Genomic DNA, 24,929 nt, shown 5'->3' on the forward strand with positions numbered 1-24,929 from the left:
ATATATATACAATGCATGTACCAATTGCTCAGAAATTACATTATCATTTCTTTTTTATTTCATTGTCATAAAAAGAAGTTACTAAGACTTCCTAATCTACATTACAAAATATGCTCTCCCAAAAATATATATAAAAAATAAAGTATTATTACGGCTTAGAAATGTTGATGTCTAAGCCTTCACAAACCAAAAAAAAATAATAGCAAATTTCGAGGTCATTGGCACAGTTATCGCTTTATTGAATTGTCTCAAGCTGTACACAGAAAAGAAATGAAAAATTAATGTTTCTGCGTATCGACACAGTTCCTGTACCATTAAATATTTGATAAAGGCACTCACTGAATTACGTAGAAACGTTTGACGAAAAAATTATATTATATTTCACTTACATTTTTCGACAAAAGGAAGACTTGGAATTAAATCCATAAGTAAACAAGTAAAACATGCGCCGAATTCGAGTTTTCTGTACAGCCGCTACAGGCCACCGAAAATAGATGTATATTTCGGTGGTCTCGGTATTATGCTGTATGAGCCGCGGCCCATGAAACTCTCAGCCGGCCGTGGTGGCCTGTGTTGTTGCGTTGCCAGAAGCACGATCATGGGTAACTTTAACCTTAAGTAAAACTACTGAAGCTAGAGGGCTGCAATTTGGTATGTTTGATGATTGGAGGGTGGATGATCAATATACCAATTTGCAGCCCTCTAGCCCCAATAGTATTTTAGATCTGGGGGCGGACAGGAAAAGTGCGGACGGACAGACAAAGCCGGCACAATAGTTTTCTTTTCAGAAAACTAAAAAGTATTTTTATAGATTTTTATAGATTTTACTTAGTTATCGTTGAATTGTGTAGAAAAGGTTTAACGAAAGAATTATCTTATAATTCAGTTATATTTTTTGACAGTAGGAAGATAAAGATTCAAATCCATAAGTAAAAAATAAGTATTTTTATAAAAATTTTATTGATTTTTCTTTAATTTCAAAATCTTTATAGATTTTAATAGAATTTACTTAAATATCAAGATCTGGTGAAATTCTATTATAAGTAAATATATAGGAAGCCCCTTTTTACAGGTATTACGTTGGTCAGTCCTTCCTACCGGTTCCTTCTAGGCTATGGACAGAGTACTAAGAAATAGTTGTTAATTTTGATCGCTTTTTTTACGGACTTTTACGAAACTTTAAGGCAATGTTATACGCATTAAAGATATTAATCCCTTGATTCAAGGTAAAAATCCGGAAACAGATCCGGTAAAAGTGAACTTTACCTTAATTTGAGTATTCAAAAATTTAAAGGACCAAAGCACAATCCTTTAAATTATAGTGGTAAGCTACTAGGTCTAGATCCAGTAATCAACAACTTTACAATTAATCCGGATACTGATCCAGTAAAAGAGAAACTTAATATGGATACAGATCCAGTAATAAGCATCTTAATCCTTAATCCGGCTATAGATCCAGCAAAAGAGAAACTTCATACTTAATATGGATATCGATCCAGTAAAAGAGAAACTTCATACTTAATACAGCTACCGATCCAGTAATAAACAACTTAATCCTTAATCCGGCTACAGATCCAGTAAAAGAGAAACTTCATACTTAATCCGGATGCAGATCCAGTAAAATAAGCAACTTAATCCTTAATCCGGCTACAGATCCAGTAAAAGAGAAACTTCATACTTATCCGGATGCAGATCCAGTAAAATAAACAACTTAATCCGTAATCCGGGTACAGATCCAGTAAAAGAGAAACTTCATACTTAATCCGGATGCAGATCCAGTAAAATAAGCAACTTAATCCTTAATCCGGCTACAGATCCAGTAAAAGAGAAACTTCATACTTAATCCGGATGCAGATCCAGTAAAATAAGCAACTTAATCCTTAATCCGGCTACAGATCCAGTAAAAGAGAAACTTCATACTTAATCCGGATGCAGATCCAGTAAAATAAACAACTTAATCCGTAATCCGGCTACAGATCCAGAAGCAAGCAATTTCACCATTAACCCGGAGACAGATCCAGTAATAAATAAATTCCCCCAGTAATACGGATATAGATACAGTATGAATCCAGTAACAAATTAATTTCACCCCTAATAAGGAAACAGATCCAGTTAAAGACAAACTCCAGCCTTAATCCGGATACAGATCCAGTAGTAAAAAAAAATATTCCCCCATCTTCGGATCCAGTAAGAAATGAACTTCACCCTTAATCCGGTTTATAAATCCAGTAAAAGTGCATCTTACTACCATGATCCGCTAGATAACTTTGGTAATCTGATCCGGATCCAGTAACCGGACTACCAAAAGATTAGCATAAAATCTTTATTTGCCTCATACGTAATTATCGTGTTGCCAGATGCATATGTCACGAACAAGCAAGGTTGCAAGCACGGATTGTCAGTTGCTTTTGAGTCTTTGCTTTTTTTATTAATTTTATTGTGTGCTTCATATATTAGTAAAATATATATATATATATATATATATATATATATATATATATGTATATATATATGTTATTTTTATTTATATGTATATATGTATTATATACATATATACATACACATATATATATATATATATATATATATATATATATATATATATATATATATATACTGTATATATATATATTTATGTGTATATTATATGTATTATATATATATATATATATATATATATATATATATATATATATAAAACAGTTAAGATATTACTTTACTCTTTAATATCATTATACTCAACAGTAATAAAAATGTATCTATATCACTGAGAGAGAGAGGAAGAGAGAGAAGGATCAAATAATTTTCATATGATTACATCATACTTACAAAACAATAAGAACGCTCAATTTAATTATTTAAATATAATTGAATAATCGAATTATATTTACCATCCATTATCAAATAACCGCATCTGATTACGTCACTGAGTCATAAGTCACTAAATCATGAAGTCGCTAAGTCAGTAAGTCACTAAGTCATTAAGTTACCAAGTCATTAGTCATTAAGTCACTAAGTCAGTAAGTCATTAAGTCACTAAATCATTAAGTCAGTAAGTCACTAGGTCATTAAGTCAGTAAGACACTAGGTCATTAAGTCATTGAGACACTAAGTCATGAAGCCACTGCTCCATTCAGTCAGTAAGTCAGAAAGTCACTAAGTCATTAAGTCAGTAAGATGGTCACTTAATGACCTAATGATTTGGTGAGTTAATGACTTAGTGTCTTACTGACTTGATGACTATCTTACTTGCTGGGTGACTTAGCGAGTGAATGCTTCATTAAGTCAGAAAGTCACTAAGTCAATAAGTCAATAAGATACTAACTCACTAAGTCACTGAGCCAGTAAGACACTTAGCCTAGTCATTAAGTCAGTGAGACACTAAGTCAGTAAGACGCCAAGTCATTGAGTCATTAGGTCACCAAATTATTAAGTCATTAAGACAGTAAGTCATTAAGACACTAAATCACTAAGTCAGTAAGATGCCAAGTCATTGAGTCATTAAGTCACTAAGTCATTAAGTTAATGGTGATTAGATAGCTGCCAGGGGCAGGGCTAATTATATACACACACGCATATATATATATATATATATATATATATATATATATATATATATATATATATATATATATATATACAGACAGACAATCAGGAAAATATACCATGACTGACTAAAGTAGTGAATGGTGTACCTGGTAGATAGTCGATTGTGTGGGCTGTGATCAGTGAAGTGCATGGGCTTGCAACCTCATTCCGGAATTCTTACTGAGGACTAAATTTGCTAAAGACTGGAAAGCTAACAACGGGAAAAGGGACGTGTGTACTTACAAATTTTAAATCAATATGTTCAGTGATTTCAATTATTTAAAATTTATTGGTCAAGGTCAATTTCATACTTCGGGGCCAAAGGTCAAAAATGAATTTTACGTCTGATGTAACAACTCTTTGTAAATGATACTGTAGGTGCATATATATATATATATATATATATATATATATATATATATATATATATATATATATATATATATATATATATATATATATATATAAGTATGTATATAGATATATATTTGTATATATATATATATATATATATATATATATATATATATATATACATATATAGTATATACACACACACACATATATATATATATATATATATATATATATATGTGTGTGTGTGTGTGTGTGTGTGTGTGTGTGTGCGTGCGTGTATAAAACCTGCATCTGTGTGTACAAAAATTATAGATAAAATTAAACCTGTAAAGATAATATTGACATGTCTGTATTCACCCTATTCATTAAGTAATCATTATATTTTTCCACAATGTACATTAAAGGAAATCAATACCTCTTTATAGGCAACAGAAGGAGGGGCTCTTATTGGAATTATTTTAGGTACAGAAAGCACGCATGATAGTTGCTAGGTCATAATCTCATGACCTGGCGAATGTCAGTTGCTAGGTGGTGATATTATGAAGTGGCAAATGGCAGTTGCTAGGTGGTGGTATTATGAAGTGGCAAATGGCAGTTGCTAGGTGATGATATTATGAAGTGGTAAATGGTAGTTACTAGTTGGTGATATTATGAAGTGGCAAGTGTCAGTTGCTAGGTGATGATATTATGAAGTGGCAAACGTCAGTTGCTAGGTGGTGATATTATGAAGTGGCAAATGTCAGTAGCTAGGTGGTGATATTATGAAGTGGCAACTGTCAGTTGTTAGGTGGTGATATTATGAGGTGGTAAATGTCACTTGCTAGATGATGATATTATGAAGTGGCAACTGTCAGTTGTTAGGTGGTGATATTATGAGGTGGCAACTGTCAGTTGTTAGGTGGTGATATTATGAAGTGGCAACTGTCAGTTGTTAGGTGGTGATATTATGAAGCGGCAAATTGCAGTTGTTAGGTGGTGATATTATGAAGTGGCAACTGTCAGTTGTTAGGTGATGATATTATGAAGTGGCAACTGTCAGTTGTTAGGTGGTGATATTATGAAGTGGCAACTGTCAGTTGTTAGGTGATGATATTATGAAGTGGCAACTGTCAGTTGTTAGGTGGTGATATTATGAAGTGGCAACTGTCAGTTGTTAGGTGGTGATATTATGAAGTGGCAACTGTCAGTTGTTAGGTGGTGATATTATGAAGTGGCAACTGTCAGTTGTTAGTGGTGATATTATGAAGTGGCAACTGTCAGTTGTTAGGTGATGATATTATGAAGTGGCAACTGTCAGTTGTTAGGTGGTGATATTATGAAGTGGCAACTGTCAGTTGTTAGGTGGTGATATTATGAAGTGGCAAATGGCAGTTGCTAGGTCATGAGATCATGACCTGAAAGACGACAGTTGCCAGGTCGCGAGATGAGCTGGCATATGGTAGGTGCCAGGTCATATGATTATGGCCTGGTAAATGATAATTCCTAGGTCATGAGATGTTGAAGTGGCAGATAACAGTTCCTAGGTCATGTGATTATGACCTGGTAAATGACAGTTGCTAGATGATGAGACTATGACCTGGCAAGTTACAATTGCCAAGTTATGAGACTGTGACCTGACAAATGACAGTCGCTAGTTCATAATATTATGACCAGCAAATGACAGTTGCTAGGTCATGGGATTGCAATCATGACTGAAAGGTCATAAGATCATGACCTTGCAACTGTCGTTAAGAAAATGCTCATGATTGACAAACATATTACAGAGGTTATGACTGGAATTGTGTAAGTTATAGGAAATACAACTCAGCTTCTGGGTGTTGTGGAGGTTATTCTGGTTATTACAACCACAATGGATGATTGAAATTACTTTTATAACTCATGAAAGTTATTCTCTTTCAGAAGCGAGCCTTCATGTCACGCTCGTTCTTATTTAGAACGTCTCGTTTGAAGGTAACGGAAACTTTCAGCGATGTTTCACTTACAAGAGCAACCAAAGGCAATTTTTAGTCATGTTTCACTTAGAAGGAGTCGTGTTTCACTCGGAAGGAGAAATGTATAGTCACGTTTCACTTAGAAAGGTTTAGTCATCATTCACTTGGAAGGAATCAGCAACTAGCAATGTTTAGTCACGTTTCACTTAGAAAGGATTAGTCATGTTTCACCTACAGGAAATCAGCAACTAGCAGTGTTTTAGTCACGTTTCACTTAGAAAGGATTAGTCGTGTTTCACTTAGGCTTCAGCAACTAGCAATGTTAGCCACGTTTCACTTAGTAAGGATTAGTCATCTTTCACTTAGGAATAATTAGCAATAAACAATGTTTTAGTCACGTTTCACTTATAAATGATTAGCCATGTTTCACTTAGAAGGAATCAGCAACAAGCAATGTATAGTCACTATTCACTTAGGATTAGCCATGTTTCACTTAGAAGCAACCAGTAACAGAATGTTTTAGTCACTTTTCACTTAGGGAGGATTAGCCTTGTTTCACTTAGAAGGAATCAGCAACAAGCAATGTATAGTCACGTTTCACTTGGAAGGAATTGGTCTTGCTTCACTTAGAAATAATCAGAATCGAACAATGTTTATTAGTTACGTTTCACTTACAGAGGACTAGTTATGTTTCACTCAGAAGTAATCAATAACGAGCAATGTTTTCGACACGTTTCACTTAGAAAGAATCTGTCATGTTTCATTTAGACAGAAAACAAAAATGAGGAATGTTTACTCATGGCTTAGCTAGAATTATTTAGTAATGTCTCTCATAGAGAACAAACAGCAAAAAAAAGCACATTTTAGTAATGATTCACATAAAAATGAAACGATAATTAACACTTTCTAGTAGTGTTTCACAAAAAAAGATAAGATGACTCCAAACACTCCTTGGTAATACTGGTTCACATAAAAATGAAACGGCAATGAGCACATTATTAGTAATGCTTCACTTAATAGTGAAACTTCAGCGAGCACTTCTTGGTATTGTTTCACTTTGATAGATTGACAGATCATATAACTTGAATATGATGAAGAAAGGATATTTTTTAAAATAAAAACCAAACATAGGAATATTATTTATAAAGTAATAAAGTAATCTGCACTTCCTGGGAATAAAATCTCGATTAATGCACTTATGACGAAAAGAATTAAAGTAACAAATGCAAAAAAAGATAATTTTTAATACAATTTATTGTGATTAATATTAATAGTAACAATAACACCATAGAAAGAATAAATGTATTAATACACATTGCATTTTACATAGTGAGATTTTACATACATACATACAAAAATACACTGTTTTAGTATACATACATACATACATAAATGTATGCTGCATACACAGATGTATTAATACTCGTATACGTAATTTGTATATATAAAAATAATGAGATTTTGTCAACATACATTTGTATATACACGAATTATATACTAATAATAAGTATGGCAGAATTCTACACATATACATGTGAGTGTATATATGAAATATATACACACACATACATGTGAATAGAAGAATTCTAAAGATATGTATACTCATATATGTGCATACACGAGTTCTACATACCTACGATCTGGAAACACAGAAGGTAGGAGTGAAATTTTGGATTTTAGAAATCCCTTTTCTTCTTTCTAATTTTCCTAATATTTTCTTTCTTGTGTTTATTTGTCCCCTCCTTCATTCCTCTCTCTTCCGTTTTATTTACAAATTTATTACTCTCCCTCTTCTTCTTCTCCTTTCTGTTGTTCTTTTTCTTTCCAATTTTACATCGCCATTCTCTTATCTTTCTGTTCCTCATTTTTCATTTAATTTTCTAATTCTTCTATCTTCCGTTTTCTCTTCCTTTTCGTCTTCTTCATCATACGTTCTTCATGGTTCTGTTCGTGCAGAGTATTACATTCTTCTTGACCTTGTTTGTACAGAGTATTATATCCTTCGTGGCTCTGTCTTGACAGAGTATTACATTCTTCTTGACTATGTTCGTGCAGAGTATTATATTCTTCATGACTCTGTTCGTGCAGATTATTACATTCTTCTTGACTCTGGTCGTACAGCGTATTACATTCTTCTTGACTCTGTTCGTGCAGAGTATTACACTCTTCTTGACTCTGGTCGTGCAGAGTATTACATTCTTCTTGACTCTGGTCGTGCAGAGTATTACATTCTTCTTGACTCTGTTCGTGCAGAGTATTACACTCTTCTTGACTCTGGTCGTGCAGAGTATTACATTCTTCTTGACTCTGTTCGTGCAGAGTGTTACATTCTTCTTGACTCTGGTCGTGCAGAGTATTACATTCTTCTTGACTCTGTTCGTGCAGAATATTATATTCTTCTTGACTCTGTTCGTGCAGAGTATTACACTCTTCTTGACTCTGCTTTTGCAGAGTATTACATTCTTCGTGGCTCTGTCTGTACAGAGTATTACATTCTTCTTGACTATGCTCGCGCAGGGTATTACATTCTATGTGGCCTTGTCTGTACAGAGTATTACAGTCTTCTTGAGTGTGTGTGTGCAGAGTATTACATTCTTCTTGACTGTGTGTGTGTGCAGAGTATTACATTCTTCTTGACTGTGTGTGTGTGCAGAGTATTACATTCTTCTTGACTGTGTGTGTGTGCAGAGTATTACATTCTTCTTGACTCTGTTCGTGCAGAGTATTACATTCTTCTTGACTCTGTTCAGCAGAGTATTACATTCTTCTTGACTGTGTGTGTGTGCAGAGTATTACATTCTTCTTGACTCTGTTCGTGCAGAGTATTACATTCTTCTTGACTGTGTGTGTGCAGAGTATTACATTCTTCTTGACTGTGTGTGTGTGCAGAGTATTACATTCTTCTTGACTCTGTTCGTGCAGAGTATTACATTCTTCTTGACTCTGTTCGTGCAGAGTATTACATTCTTCTTGACTGTGTGTGTGTGCAGAGTATTACATTCTTCTTGACTGTGTGTGTGTGTGCAGAGTATTACATTCTTCTTGACTGTGTGTGTGCAGAGTATTACATTCTTCTTGACTCTGTTCGTGCAGAGTATTACATTCTTCTTGACTCTGTTTGTGCAGAGTATTACATTCATCTTGACTGTTCGTGCAGAGTATTACATTCTTCTTGACTCTGTTCGTGCAGAGTATTACATTCTTCTTGACTCTGTTCGTGCAGAGTATTACATTCTTCTTGACTCTGTTCGTGCAGAGTATTACATTCTTCTTGACTGTGTGTGTATGCAGAGTATTATATTCTTCTTGACTCTGTTCGTGCAGAGTATTGCACTCTTCTTGACTCTGCTTTTGCAGAGTATTACATTCTTCGTGGCTCTGTCTGTACAGAGTATTACATTCTTCTTGACTATGCTCGCGCAGGGTATTACATTCTATGTGGCTTTGTCTGTACAGAGTATTACATTCTTCTTGACTGTGTGTGTGCAGAGTATTACATTCTTCTTGACTCTGTTCGTGCAGAGTATTACATTCTTCTTGACTGTGTGTGTGTGCAGAGTATTACATTCTTCTTGACTGTGTGTGTGTGCAGAGTATTACATTCTTCTTGACTGTGTGTTTGTGCAGAGTATTACATTCTTCTTGACTCTGTTCGTGCAGAGTATTACATTCTTCTTGACTCTGTTCTTGCAGAGTATTATATTCTTCTTGACTCTGTTCTTGCAGAGTATTACACTCTTCTTGACTCTGCTTTTGCAGAGTATTACATTCTTCGTGGCTCTGTCTGTACAGAGTATAACATTCTTCTTGACTATGCTCGCGCAGGGTATTACATTCTATGTGGCTTTGTCTGTACAGAGTATTACATTCTTCTTGACTGTGTGTGTGTGCAGAGTATTACATTCTTCTTGACTGTGTGTGTGTGCAGAGTATTACATTCTTCTTGACTGTGTGTGTGTGCAGAGTATTACATTCTTCTTCACTGTGTGTGTGTGCAGAGTATTACATTCTTCTTGACTCTGTTCGTGCAGAGTATTACATTCTTCTTGACTCTGTTCGTGCAGAGTATTACATTCTTCTTGACTCTGTTCGTGCAGAGTATTACATTCTTCTTGACTGTGTGTGTGTGCAGAGTATTACATTCTTCTTGACTCTGTTCGTGCAGAGTATTACATTCTTCTTGACTGTGTGTGTGTGCAGAGTATTACATTCTTCTTGACTGTGTGTGTGTGCAGAGTATTACATTATTCTTGACTGTGTGTGTGTGCAGAGTATTACATTCTTCTTGACTGTGTGTGTGCAGAGTATTACATTCTTCTTGACTCTGTTCGTGCAGAGTATTATATTCTTCTTGACTCTGTTCGTGCAGAGTATTATATTCTTCTTGACTCTGTTCGTGCAGAGTATTATATTCTTCTTGACTATGTTCGCGCAGAGTATTATATACATTCTACGTGGCTCTGTCTGTACAGAGTATTACATTCTTCTTGACTGTGTTCGTGCAGATATTACATTCTTCGTGGCTCTGTCTGTACAGAGTATTACATTCTTCTTGACTCTGTTCGTGCAGAGTATTACATTTTTCTTGGCTCTGTACAGAGTGTTACATTCTTCTTGACTCTGTTTGTGCAGAGTATTACATTCTTCTTGGCTCTGTTTTTGCAGAGTATAACATTCTTCATGGTTCTGTTCGTACAGAGTATTACATTCTTCTTGACTATGTTTGTGCAGATTATTACGTTCTTCGTTCCTCTGTTCGTACAGCAGCATTTCATTCTTCGTGACTCCGACTGTGCAGAGTATTCATTCTTCGTGTCTGTTTATGCAGAGTATTGCATTCTTCTGGGCTCTGTCCATACAGAATATTACATTCTTTGTGGTTCTGTTCGTGCAGAGTATTACATCCTTCTTGACTCTGTTCGTAAGTGTAAAACATTTTTCGAGACTCAGAACATAATATTACGTTCTTCTTGGCGCTGTTCGTACAGAATATTACATTCTTCTTGGCTCTGTACAGAGTATTACATTCTTCTTGACTCTGTACAGAGTATTACACTCTTCTTGACTCTGTACAGGGCATTACATCCTTCGTGGTTCTGTTCGCACAGAGTATTACATTCTTCTTGGCTCTACATAATATTACAATCTTCACGACTCTGTTCATACAGAGTATTACATTCTTTAATGTTCTGTTCATAACTTGAGGTATTGTGCTAATTATAGGGCGGACGGTTTTCCCCGACAATTCGTGCGAATGAACGTGCGTAAGGCTTGCTTTTGCATGAGCTGAAATTAAAGTGTAATTTTAAAGCTCTCTCTCTCTCTCTCTCTCTCTCTCTCTCTCTCTCTCTCTCTCTCTCTCTCTCTCTCTCTCTCTGGTGTTGGATCGTCACGTAATCTTTGCTGTCTAAAATTCTGTCATTATTTATTAAGATAACGAATGAGGTCTTAGGTAAAAATTGATTATTGAAGAATGGATGAAAACCTCAAGATTACATAAAAAAAAAACGTTTTCCAACATATTCGAATAATGATATGACTGAAAGCTTTGTTTCATGTATGTTCATGCATAAAAAGCATGTTTATATACATATAATAATTTAGACAGAAAAATTAAAAAGTGTACATGTATATATATATATACATATATATAATATATAATATTCATTTAATTATTTTGTATATATTCACTTATCTATTTTTTTATCTTCCACTTATTTATATTCACTTTATCTTTCCATTACTGTTTAAATTTTTATATAAAACGAATCGCAGACTTATACGCCAAAAAAATAAAAAAAATTATATAAAATAGAAGAAGAATAAGAAGAAGGGAGAGAAGAAAAAAGAAGAAGAAGAAGGGGAAGAAGAAGAAGAAGGAAGAGTAAAAAAGAAGAAGAAGAAAAAATAAGAATGAAAAAAAGGAGAAGAAAAAATAAGAATGGGAAGAAAAAAAAAAGAAGATTAGGAGACACGATAAAGAAACACCAGGACACCACCGGAGTGGTCCATCTGATCGATGTTTACGTCGGCACCTCGGCCACAACACGCCCAAGATAATGACTCTAGTCATGCGTCACGAGGTGACGATGCGTTCATGGGCTGTGTACGCGTAACGATAGTTACTTTTGCCTTTCTTGCAAGTGCTTTGATGCATTCTTGAGGTTGAATGCATGAATGTAGGTTATATTTTGTTTTGTGGGCGTGAATTGGTTGTATGTTTATGTAGATGGTACTTGTAGGGTGTAATAGAATCTTGGTGTTGAACAGAGTGTTTGCAGATTGTTCATACACACACACACACATATATATATATATACATATATATATATATATATGCATACATACAAATTTATCTTTCCATCTATCTATTCATCTATATATATATGTCTCTTTCTCTCTCTCTCTCTCTCTCTCTCTCTCTCTCTCTATATATATATATATATATATATATATATATATATATATATATATATATATATATATATATATATACATACATATATATATATATGTATATATATATATTATATATATATATATATATATATATATATATATATATATATATATATATATATATACACATATAAACCCGTGATCCAATAGTTAACATCTTTACCTTCCCAGTAGAAACCCGAAAATCGATCCTAAGCGGGGAAAACGATATAGGTCCGCTTTACGAAATTTGCTCCAAACTTCCGTTGATGTAATCAGTGAATAAGTACCAGGTAGTTAGGTAGTTACTTGACTGTCGTGGACCTTAGCCAGGTAGGCAAGATATAAATGAAAAATAACATACGTCCAATATACTTGTGTTATTTGACGCCATGATGACGCAAAGGCCACTAGACATCAATGATGCACCAGTGACGTCATGGAATTGTTCCAGTGACGTCACAAACGGGCCGAGTGACGTCATGAAATAAGTTGCAAACGCCCATCAATAAGAGGATTTGAGATACTTTGTACATTTGTCAGCTGGGCCCCGAGATCGATCCACGGAATTGGATAATGATTTAGTCCAATTTATGAAAAATATATTATACCTTTAATAATGTATGTAGTAAAATCTTCCAAAGACATGAAGATGACTTTTAAGATTATGGATTAAAATATGTATTAATGCATATATCTATACACACTTATATGTATACACACACACACACACACACACACACACACATATATATATATATATATATATATATATATATATATATATATATATATATACATACTATATATTACGAATGTAAGACTATTTAGGAAGATTACGTGCCCTACTAGAGAACCGTGACTCGCATTAGGAAACCATAAGGTAAATATTCTCTCTCTCTCTCTCTCTCTCTCTCTCTCTCTCTCTCTCTCTCTCTCTCTCTCTCTCTCTCTCTCTCTCTCATCAAAGAATTGACGTTCTTTCCTTCGTTTCAATGAAAGACAGTTATTTTTACCTTTTGCGCATTTTAAAAATTCCCCCGACTCTATCACTCACCCTACATAAATCAAAATTAGGTCTTCCTGACCTTCCATTATACTCCATTATCCACACAAACACCAACATCACTTCCACGCCAATTATTGCCTAGGTTTGGTAGTAATTCGTTCAGTTATTCAGAATACCCGGACTGCACTTGGCGTGATTCAAGGCGGACAGGTATTGCAATAATAATAATAATAACATATTCTGTTGCAAAAGAATGGCAGCATGAGTGGATTTTATTTTATAGAAGATCTGTTCAATTCTTCTGACTATTCTATTTTCTTCAGGGTCGATAGCTGTTTACAGCTGGCCGCATTACATAACCTAGATAAGAGGAAAGGAAGTACTTCTGAATAGAGTCACTTTTGATTCTGGTACGGGAGTAGTTAGTTAAACATGGAGTGTAGTATCCGTGGAGTTTTGCGCGCTTGGAAAGCTATGACGATTTCTGCTACCCGACAATAACGTCGAACTTTTAGTTACTGTATACAGAGCTTGAAACTCTACGGTTATAACACGCCATGTTTAACTTACTCACACTTGTACCTGACTTGAAAGTAAATATATTCAAAATATATTGCCTTTCCCCTTATCGCAATTATGTATATCGCCCACCTGTTAGCAGATATCAGCCTTGAAGAAAATGGAATATTCAGAAGAACTGAAAAGACCTTCTATAAAAATAGTTCCACTGATGCTGCCATTCTTGTCAACAGAACATGCTTAAAAGAGGGTCTATTCCCTTCAAATAATAATAATAATAATAATAATAATAATAATAATAATAATAATAATAATAATAATAATAATAATAATAATAGTAAACAAAAAAATGAAATAAGTGAGTAAGCATAGAGGCAGGGAGAGAATATCCCTATATACGGTAGAATGAGGAAGACAGTCACTGAACAGAGCAATCTCTCTCTCTCTCTCTCTCTCTCTCTCTCTCTCTCTCTCTCTCTCTCTCTCTCTCTCTCTCTCTCTCTCAATACAGCATTCCTGCTGTGGAGGTGGACGGGTCACGAAAATGTTAGGAATAATTTTGTCATTTTTATCACTCATTCGCCGAATCGCTCCTTGGCGCAGTTCTCTCTTCTCTCTCTCTCTCTCTCTCTCTCTCTCTCTCTCTCTCTCTCTCTCTCTCTCTCGATATTGTTCTGTATATCTTTATATATCTCTCTCCCAATCTCTTTATTAATCTTTTTTTCTTTTACTCTCTCTCTCTCTCTCTCTCTCTCTCTCTCTCTCTCTCTCTCTCTCTCTCTCTCTCTATACTGCTCTATTACACGCAATACAGAATTCCAGCGAAAAACGTGAACTTGCCACGCGAACTTACAATTATCAGTCGCCTTCACTATTTTCGTAAAAGAAAAATAAATAAATCAATAAATAAATATATACTTGGGATGAGGTTCCGAACCTTATGATCTCTTCCACATTGTTGTAACCCATAACAGTCGACTCACTACCAGCTACATAATTCGCAGCATAGGTTATTAGAGGCTCAATGTAATTTTTGCATTATGTGTCTAATATATATATATATATATATATATATATATATATATATATATATATATATATATATATATATATATATGTGTGTGTGTGTGTGTGTGTGTGTGTGTGTGTGTGTGTGTGTGTGTGTGCATATGGACTTGCCTCACTCCTTCGTCTCTCTTTTCCTGGTCACCCATCCAACAAGTGAACAGATCCATTCCTTAATCATTATAGAGTGCAAATGTGTCTATCCAAACTATTTTAGCTCTTGCTGTGGAAATATATGTTCCTTGCTTTCCAAAAACGTTACTATTGACACAAATGTAATAAGTGATATATTTGGATTAATTTCCCCGTCACGGTTCCCAGCCTTGAAAAGGTCAAAGGACAAAGGTCAGGGGTCAGAAAGCAGTCATTTATGTTTCGTGTATAAATTCGATATTGTCCTGAACTGACGAACGGCTGATTTATCCGTATTGGCGACTCTTGCCATGACAATTTCATTATTATTATTATTATTAGTAGTAGTAGTAGTAGTAGTAGTAGTAGTATTGAAGCCTATAAGTAGCAGTGACTTAGAAATCGCTGTGACAATTTAGTGCCAAGTAAAGTATATACCTTCACTCCCACTGACGAGTTTTTATCACTCAGGAATGTCTCGGCCTGAACTTTCCCTCTCTCTCTCTCTCTCTCTCTCTCTCTCTCTCTCTCAATGACATTTGACGAGCAAGCGCCTAAATACCAAGGTTACGTCTGGAAACGTTGGCCCGCGACGTCTCCTGATTAATTCTGACGAAGGACAACGCCCTAAGTTACTTCCTTATGTAAAGTATATACCCTCATCCTTCGTCTTGTACTTAAGAAAGTGTTCGTGAAAGTTATGGCGCTTTTTTTTTATCTAGCAGATAAATTATCATTATTCTTATTGCTTATGGTTAATTTAGGTAAAAATTATTTTACGAAGCGGCCATTTGTATGCTTCTGGTACAGGCTGTATATATATATATATATATATATATATATATATATATATATATATATATATATATATATATATATATATATATATATATATATATATATATATATATATATATATATATATATATATATATATATATATATATATATATATATATATATATATATATATATATATATATATATATATATATATATATATATATATATATATATATATATATATACTTATATCTTTATAGCAAACTTTTTTTTTTATAAAATCTTACACCAACTTAATTATCATTGATTAGAATAAGGCTTAGTTCTAGTATTCTTTCTGCTTCTGTAACAAATAACATTTTCAATTCCATAACCATAGCTGCCATTTGTTCAATTTCTATATATTTTGGGCTGTCATAGTCTTTTTCCATTACTTAAGATTGTTAATCTTCTCTGAATTTTTGCAGAGAAGGCACTTTTGTAGCTCTCTCTCTCTCTCTCTCTCTCTCTCTCTCTCTCTCTCTCTCTCTCTCTCTATCTCTCTATATATATATATATATATATATATATATATATATATATATATATATATATATATATATATATATATATATATATATACATATATATATATACATATATATATATATATATATATATATATATATATATATATATATATATATATATATATATATATATATATCATATAATTTGATTCCCAGGAAATAAAATGACATTCCAGTGAGAAATTAGACCCATTCCCTTTCATAATCTCATCTTCCCGCGAAAGCAAAGATGACACCGTTCGCCTTCCCTCCATCAGGTTTTTCCATCTTTCCTCCCTCAGGTTGCCGAGGAGGTCTCTGTGAACATCCTAGAGCAGGCAGCGGAGGCCCCGAAGCCACGCGAAGAGGGCTCCTTCGTGTTACCCGAAGGCGATTTCGTCGACGGTCGTCTGGGAGTTATCGTAAGTAAACAGACCTCCCTCTACCGGCAGTGTTCAAATGACTGTCTATTTCTATGCTCAAATGCGTCCTTTTGTGCGATTCAGTGCTCCTTTGTGGAATGTAGACTCCTGTTCTGTTTATAGGAGGTTCGTTGGCATTATCGAGCACCCCTAGAGTAATGTACATAGACGATATAATGTAAAGTCGGTATTGACTCAACCGTAGTATTGTTCGCAAGGTCTCACACGTACAGTAAACGCCTCAAGTTTGTTTACATGGTAACCAACGCACCTAGGTTAATCCTCACACGAACTTAACTTTATTTTAGAGTTGTCTATATTTTTTAGGCTAATGCTCACTCTATCATGCCGTTTTATTTTCTCTCATTGCTTCGTTGATATCAGCTGAATAGCGCAACTATTGCCGATATTAAAGAGGTAGGTGGTTTTAGAAGATTATTCGCATTGCATCTTGCTTAGAGGGCGCTGGGTCATTTCATTTTTTCTGGGCTGCCCAAGGGCGAGAATCTTAACGGCATAAGGCCTTCTTACTCTGATCGCTACAACAAACTTTGCATTTCATTTTTAAATATATATATATAAGACTTCTGCTGCTTTGTTTGTTATTATTTTCTGTTACTAGGCTTATCGGTTTCGCTTAGGCCTATGGGAAGGAGAGCTGGGGAAATTTGTTGGTATTTGAACATTCAGAGGAAATCTACCTTTTAACCAATTCTTTTTTATGAAATTTCGAATCAAATAAATCACCAACAAATTTCACCCGTCTCTTGTAGTTCAAAACCCTCCTGTGGGGCCAACGGGTTATAAACCCTGGGCTCGTTTTTTGGATGATGTTGCTGAGTTAGTTGGTGGTTCGTGTGTTACGAAGTCATCACAAATTATCATCAGGGATTAGCATTCTGTAACAGGAAGATGAACATATTCATGGCATTTTCCATAAATTCTGGGTTGGTTCTAGGCAATAAAAGACAATAGTTAATGGCTCATTCATCCTTTAAATGCTGGATCATAGATGAATCCCACTTGCAGAAAAATTCCACGACTTTAGCTGCTTTATTTACCTTCAAAGAAGGCTCATGAGCAATACTTCTAAACACCTAAGCATTTTTAGTCACTCACTTTGGCCATGCATACACTCTAAGCACTTCTTAGATGTGAAAGCCCCTTCTTTCTAAAACCTTTTTCATTCCTTCTATCCAGTAATTTCTTTTCCATTTTCTTGACCTTTCCAAATCATAATTTTTTTTCATCTAACAATTCGTTCTGCAGTAATTTCATACAGCACACCATTTAATGCTACCATGATCAACTTTTTATTCAATTCTCATTAGTTTTTTTCAGTTGTCTTCAATATTCACACTTATCTGCCATAAAGGACACTTGGCTCAACAATAACTTCTTACATTCCCGCTTGGGCTCGTAAAGATACCCCCCTTCCCTTTTGTCTTTCCTTTTCACCATAAACAGTGACATTCATATTGGTTTCCTCATCCCTTCATAACCCGACCACGTCTTGCATTTACTTTCACCTTTCTCCTCTTGCAGTTTTTTTCTAACCTTAAAATTTTACACTGACATCCATGGTCATTTCTGGAATTCTTTTTAGATCTCTGCATTCATGAATATATTAAATAGCCAGGGAGGTAATACACCACCTTTTCACACTCCCACTTTTGTGTCGTACTTTAACGCATTTTGCTTTCATCATAAAACTTTTCATTAATCTCAAGAAATTATTTTAAGTATTATAAATCCCTAATGTCCTGTACATTGCATCTGTAGTCATTCTTTCCAGTGCTTTTTGTAGGTCAATGTCGAAGCATACAGGCATTCTCCATTCACATTCAGACTTCTTACAAGACGATCTCATAACAAAGCTTGATCGACAGACATCCTTCCTTGTCTAAACTACACTGTACTCCCCCTATCAAACCCTCTGTCATCTATCATGCAATTTCAGTCAAAATCCTACCATACTCCTTCCCACGTACGCTAAATAGAATTTTAGACTGAACTTCTTACAGTCTTATCTGTTTCCTTTACCAATATAAATAGGAACGTTTATTCTTCACACCCATCCCTTTGGAACTTTTCCTTTTGCCAGAAATACCTTACACATCGTAGTCAGCTGCTCAGTTCTATTCTAACCATCATAACAAAGTATATAATTTTTAGTCCATTTACTGTTCTCTCTCAGTTCTTCTGTGTTTTAATTCCCCCAATGAATCCTATGTAAGCTGGCTGCAAAAATAGATATGAGCACAGGTTAGTACCATGCAAATTCTAGCTAGAATACACGGATATGAAAAAATTGATAGTTATTAGGAAAATCTAAGCCTCCGGCAAATGTTCATTTGAATATTTGAAGGTCAAGGTCACTAGTAAGGTCACTAAAAAAGCACGTTCAAAGAATTAGATAAATAGAATGCATGTTTCTTCCGAATCTGAATAAAATTCGTCGAGAAACAAAGGAGTGGAAAGAAGTTTCACGACCTGGTGAGATTCGTTCTGAATGTAAACGAAGCGTCTGAACCTCGACACAATTTGGTGTTTTGGAAACCCGAACAGTATTCCTCTCTTTTTCACTCTTTATTGACTGATTAATTGACATAACTTTCCCTTAATTATCGTTATTTAGTTTCTACATTATTTCATAAAATCGTGAGCACAAAACAACCATTTCTTAGTGAGTGAGTGACCCACGTCACTTTTCATTCAGAATTTACTACACCAACGTTTCCCGGATTTTCAGACAACTAAGATAAGATTATATTGAATTACTTTAAAAAAAAGACTATTACCTTCCAAAAAATAAAATAAGAAGCAGCACATCAAGTAACCCTTTTTCAGCAAAGACATATAGAAAAAATTACTTATTCCAATTTTCTTAAAACCTTCACCCCGAAGAAGGTAGCTCAAACATTCTACGATTCATATCTCCAACAGCTCACTCGAAACAGCCCACTTTTGCCACAAGGGCAATCGATGTGAGACCCATGTTCCATATGTCAGTGCCTGACCTGGTTCATGTGTCCAGTTTAACGGCGACAGTGACTAATGCACCCCTTAAAGAATGTCTTTCGGCTAACGGAGTGACCTCGGTCCACGCGACAGGTGCATAATTTAGGAATCCTTGTTCCGCTGAGTGGCCTTGCTAGATTTAGTGTTATTTAGTCATTAATAGCTTCGCCAGTCTTATTTGCGTTAATATTCTAAGGTAATTTCACACCAGAGAATGTTCCAGTACACCTGGATTTGTATCCCGGTGATATTGACAGAATCGTGACAATATTCACGCCTGATACGTCCAGTAAACGCCTCCTGTTTTGTTTACATGGTAACCAACGCACTGGGTTTAAGTGTCTCATAAGGAGAAAATGCCTTTTCCATTAAGTAATAGTTCTTTGTCCCGTGTGCTCTAATATTCACCTATTATTCCATTCACATTCTTTCATTCCTCTTTCATTCCTATGCTGATATTGGTGGAATGGTCATTCGTAGCTTCTAGAAAATGTATTTCTTTTGATTGGCATTCTAGAATTTTTATGTTACTTGGGAAAGCAAGTGTATGTACGCTCCTTAATATGAACTTGATATTATGCTTCATCCTTTAATTATATATATATACATATATATATATATATATATATATATATATATATATATATATATATATATATATATATATATAATATTTATTTGTAAACATGACTGCGAAATCAGTACTATATTATATGAACACGTTTATCAATTCTTTCCCAAGACCGTAACGACTAAAATTCCTGATTCTTACGTTTATTCGCCTCATTTTCCGTTTGTAATTGATTTTACCGCCGTCTGACAGCAAGTAACATTAAAAGTAACAAACGGAACACCACGAAATCTGCTGAAACTCATTCGTGGTCACGAACTGCTCCCTAATATTTTCGTGATAACATTTTTTCTCGTCTGTGTAACCTTTTGTGATTATTGATTCCAGTGTTAAACTTCAGGGATTTATGAACATTTTTCGAAAGGTTGTAAATCGAAGGGCAGTTTTTGAAAGGTCATAAACAAAAGGTCAATATCTTCAAAGGTCATAAACTGAATGTCAATTTTTCGAAAAGTCATACAGCAAATGCCAGTTTTTCGAAAGGTCATAAATCAAAGGTAAATTTTTCGAAAGGTCATAAACCAAACGTCAATTTCTCGAAAGGTCATAAACTGAGTGTCAGTTTTTTGGAAGGTCATAAACCAAATGTCAACTCTTCGAAAGATCATAAACCAAAGATCAATTTTTCGAAAGGTCATAAACCGAAAGTCAGTGTTTCGAAAGGTCATGAACCAAAGGTCAATTTTTTCGGAAGGTCGTAAACCATAGGTAAATTTTTCGAAAGGTCATAAACCAAGTGTCAATTTCTTTAAAGGTCAATTTTTCTAAAGGTCGTAAACCAGATGTCAATTTCTTGAAAGGTCATAAACCAAAGGTCAATTTCTTTAAAGGTCATAAACTGAATGTCAATGTTTCGAAAGGTCATAAACAAAGGTCAGTTTTTCGAAAGGTCATAAACCAAATGTCAGTTTCTTTAAAGGTCATAAACTGAATGTCAATGTTTCGAAAGGTCATAAACAAAGGTCAATTTTCCGAAAGGTCATAAACAATAGGTAAATTTTTTAAAAGGCAATTCTTCTAAAGGTCATAAACCAAAGGTAAATTTTTCGAAAGGTCATAAACAAAAGGTCAATTTTTGAAAGGTCATAAACAATAGGTCAATTTTTTGAAAAGGCAATTCTTCTAAAGGTCATAAACCAAATGTCAATTTTTAGAAAGGTCATAAACCGAAAGTCAATTTTTTGAACGGTCGTGAAACAAATGTCAATTTTTCGAAAGGTCACAAGCGAATGATCAATTTTTTGAAAGGTCAATTTTTCTAAAGGTCATAAACCGAAAGTTAATTTTTCGAAAGGACATAAACAAAAGATCAAGTTTTTGAAAGGTCAATTTTTCTAAAGGTTATAAACCAAAGGTCAATTTTTCGAAAGGTAATAAAACCAAAAGTCAATTTTTGGAGAGGTCGTAAACCAAAGGTCAATTTTTGGAAAGGTAAAAAAACCGAACATCAGCTTTAAAAAAGTCGTTAACCGAAGGTCAATTTTTAGAAAAGGTCACATAAACCGAAGGTCAATTTTTTCGAAAGGTCATAAAACTAAAGGTCAATCATAAACCAGAACTCAATTCGTGAGATTATGATTGTGAAGCTAATTTTTGTGAGGTCTATAACTTATGAAAAACTATTCCATTAGTTTATAGATATAATAAATATAATAACCCGGATGTCTTTTAATAAGAATATTTTCATAACCAACAAATTATATAAAATATTTCTGTGAAGGTGAACAGAAGGTCGAAGATCAAACCTTGACTTATGATTGTAAACCCTTTGATTTGTTACATTAGTCATAATAATTTTTTCTGAGGGTTGTTTGACATTTTGTAAGTAGTATTTTTAATTAATATATATAGATATATATACATATATAGATGTATGTATATATAATGTATGTATATATATGTATGTATGTAAGTATATGTATATAAATGTACTAATTAATCAAATTCAAAGGCTTATTTGGGCACGAAACAGAAAATTAATAATACTGACACTAAGAATAAAGATTGTTTTATTATTATTATTATTATTATTATTATTATTATTATTATTATTATTATTATTATTATTATTATTATTATTATCCAAAAAAGTACTCATTATTTAAATTCAAAGGATTATGTGAGCTCGAAACCGGAAATTGATGTTAACGTTAATAATGAATATTTCATTATTATTATTATTATTATTATTATTATTATTATTATTATTATTATAACAACAATAATAATAATAATAATAATAATAATAATAATAATAATAATGAAATAATCATTATTATTATTATTATTATTATTATTATTATTATTATTATTATTATTATTATTATTATTATTATTATTATTATTATTGTGCCTAACCAACACCAGCAACAGAACCCAAAGATAAGAAATATCAAATAAAAAATCACATATTGAATATACACTCTTCAAATCATCGTAACTCACAATTCCTTTTCTCCCTCCTCCTCCTCCTCCTCCTGCGCCTCCTTCAGGAGGAATCAGCCATTGAGACCCTCAAGAGCAACCTGGCGGTGGAGGAGCTTTTCTGTGACGAGGAATTCCCGGCCGACAACTCCTCCATCTTCTTCTCGGAGAGAGAGGAAACCGGCATTGACTGGAAGAGGCCCTCGGTGAGTTTGTTTACATAATTACGGCTCTTCTTCTTCTGCTTTTGATCTCGGTAGGAAATTAGGTCTCCCGCGGTTGCATTCATTTCTTATAAAACATTAAGAAGATAAAATATTTTTAAACCCCAAAATGTTTTCCCCTTCACTGCTGATCTTACCACATTGCCCTTTTCTCCCTCAGGAGATGATACCTGAGCCGAAACTCTTCGTGGACGGCGCCAGCAGGAGGGACGTGGTCCAGGGCAAACTGGGAGACTGCTGGTTCCTCTCATCCTGCGCGGCCGTCGCCAGAAAGCCTAAATTGATTGAGAGGGTGATATGTCTGGATAGTTTCTCAGTGACTGATTTACCGATTAGAGATAAATTCCATGACGGGTTGCCTTTTACCTCTTTCGTATAGCAATCTTTAATTAACACTTTTTTCTATTTAGAATTGATCCTTGCGTATGACTTCTAGAATTGCTTGACTTATTAGAGATAATTTTCATTTATAGATAATTTTTCTGTTATTTTTCGTAATAATACAGTGTATGAAATGGGCGTTGCTGTCTCAATTAATTTCTTATTCAAATAAAGAAACTCAATAATTAACAGGAATTTCTTCTGTTAAGAAAATATACACTGAAAACTATTATCCACCAAATTTCATTCTGAAATTTTACCAAAAATTTAAAACCTCATATTTGCAAATATCATTTAAGAATAAATACTTCAAATCATTTAAGAAAAAAACTTTTATATTAGCCTATGAGATTTTATGTATAATAATAATAATAATAATAATAATAATAATAATTATTATTATTATTATTATTATTATTATTATTATTATTATTATATTATTATTATTATTATTATTATTATTATTATTATTATTATTATTATTATTATTATTTGAGATAGTGAAACGTGGTGTTGGTTCCCGTAGAGATTTTCAGGTTGCGTCCTCTATGATAGTCTTGAGTTGACGAAAGGTTCATATTGAAATAGTTTGATTTTAACCCTATTTATGTCTACCTAATTACCATGTTGTTTTGTTTATGTCATAGAAGGGATATTATAGAATAAGATTGTAGATTACAACTGAAAAATTGGGGCCAAATAATGCTCATGTCGAATTAATGAATGAAATTTTAAGAATATTAGGATGGTTATAGCAAAACAGAAATTCACATGCACTGTAGACCTAAAAACTAAAGTATAAATTCTATATATATATATATATATATATATATATATATATATATATATATATATATATATGTGTGTGTGTGTGTGTATATATATACATATATATTATATATACTCCACACAGACACACACACACACACACACACACACACACACATATATATATATATATATATATATATATATATATATATATATATATATATATATATATATATATATATATATATATATATATATATATATATATATATATATATATATATATATATATATATATATATATATATATTTATATTTATATATATATATATATATATATATATATATATATATATTTATATTTATATATATATATATATATATATATATATATATATATATATATATATATATATATATATATACAGGTGGTCCCACCCAACCAACACCTGTATGGGGAGGAGTACAGCGGTCTGGTCGTCTGTCGATTCTGGCGTTTCGGTGAATGGGTGACCGTCTGCGTGGACGACCGACTTCCGACCAAGGACGGAGAGATCCTCTTCGCCCGGAGTTCGGACCCCACCGAATTTTGGGTGGCCATCCTAGAGAAGGCCTACGCAAAGTTAGTGGTTCTTTTGTTCTGTGTGTGTGTGTGCATTTGTTTGTTTGGATTTTTTTTTTGTTT

The 24,929-nt window shown here is 33.7% G+C and overlaps 1 protein-coding gene across 1 annotated transcript in view; it reads left to right on the forward strand.

The window, feature by feature from the left end:
- Window positions 1-24,929, forward strand: part of LOC136830490 (calpain-A-like) — a 47,533-nt gene that overhangs the window by 13,064 nt on the left and 9,540 nt on the right. The window contains exons 2-5 of the mRNA XM_067090027.1: window positions 16,673-16,792; window positions 22,937-23,074; window positions 23,253-23,384; window positions 24,673-24,866. Coding sequence (XP_066946128.1) covers window positions 16,673-16,792; window positions 22,937-23,074; window positions 23,253-23,384; window positions 24,673-24,866 — 584 coding nt within the window. The remainder of the gene's footprint in view (window positions 1-16,672; window positions 16,793-22,936; window positions 23,075-23,252; window positions 23,385-24,672; window positions 24,867-24,929) is intronic.

Source organism: Macrobrachium rosenbergii, chromosome 46 (assembly GCF_040412425.1).
Source record: "Macrobrachium rosenbergii isolate ZJJX-2024 chromosome 46, ASM4041242v1, whole genome shotgun sequence".
Lineage (NCBI taxonomy): Eukaryota > Metazoa > Arthropoda > Malacostraca > Decapoda > Palaemonidae > Macrobrachium > Macrobrachium rosenbergii.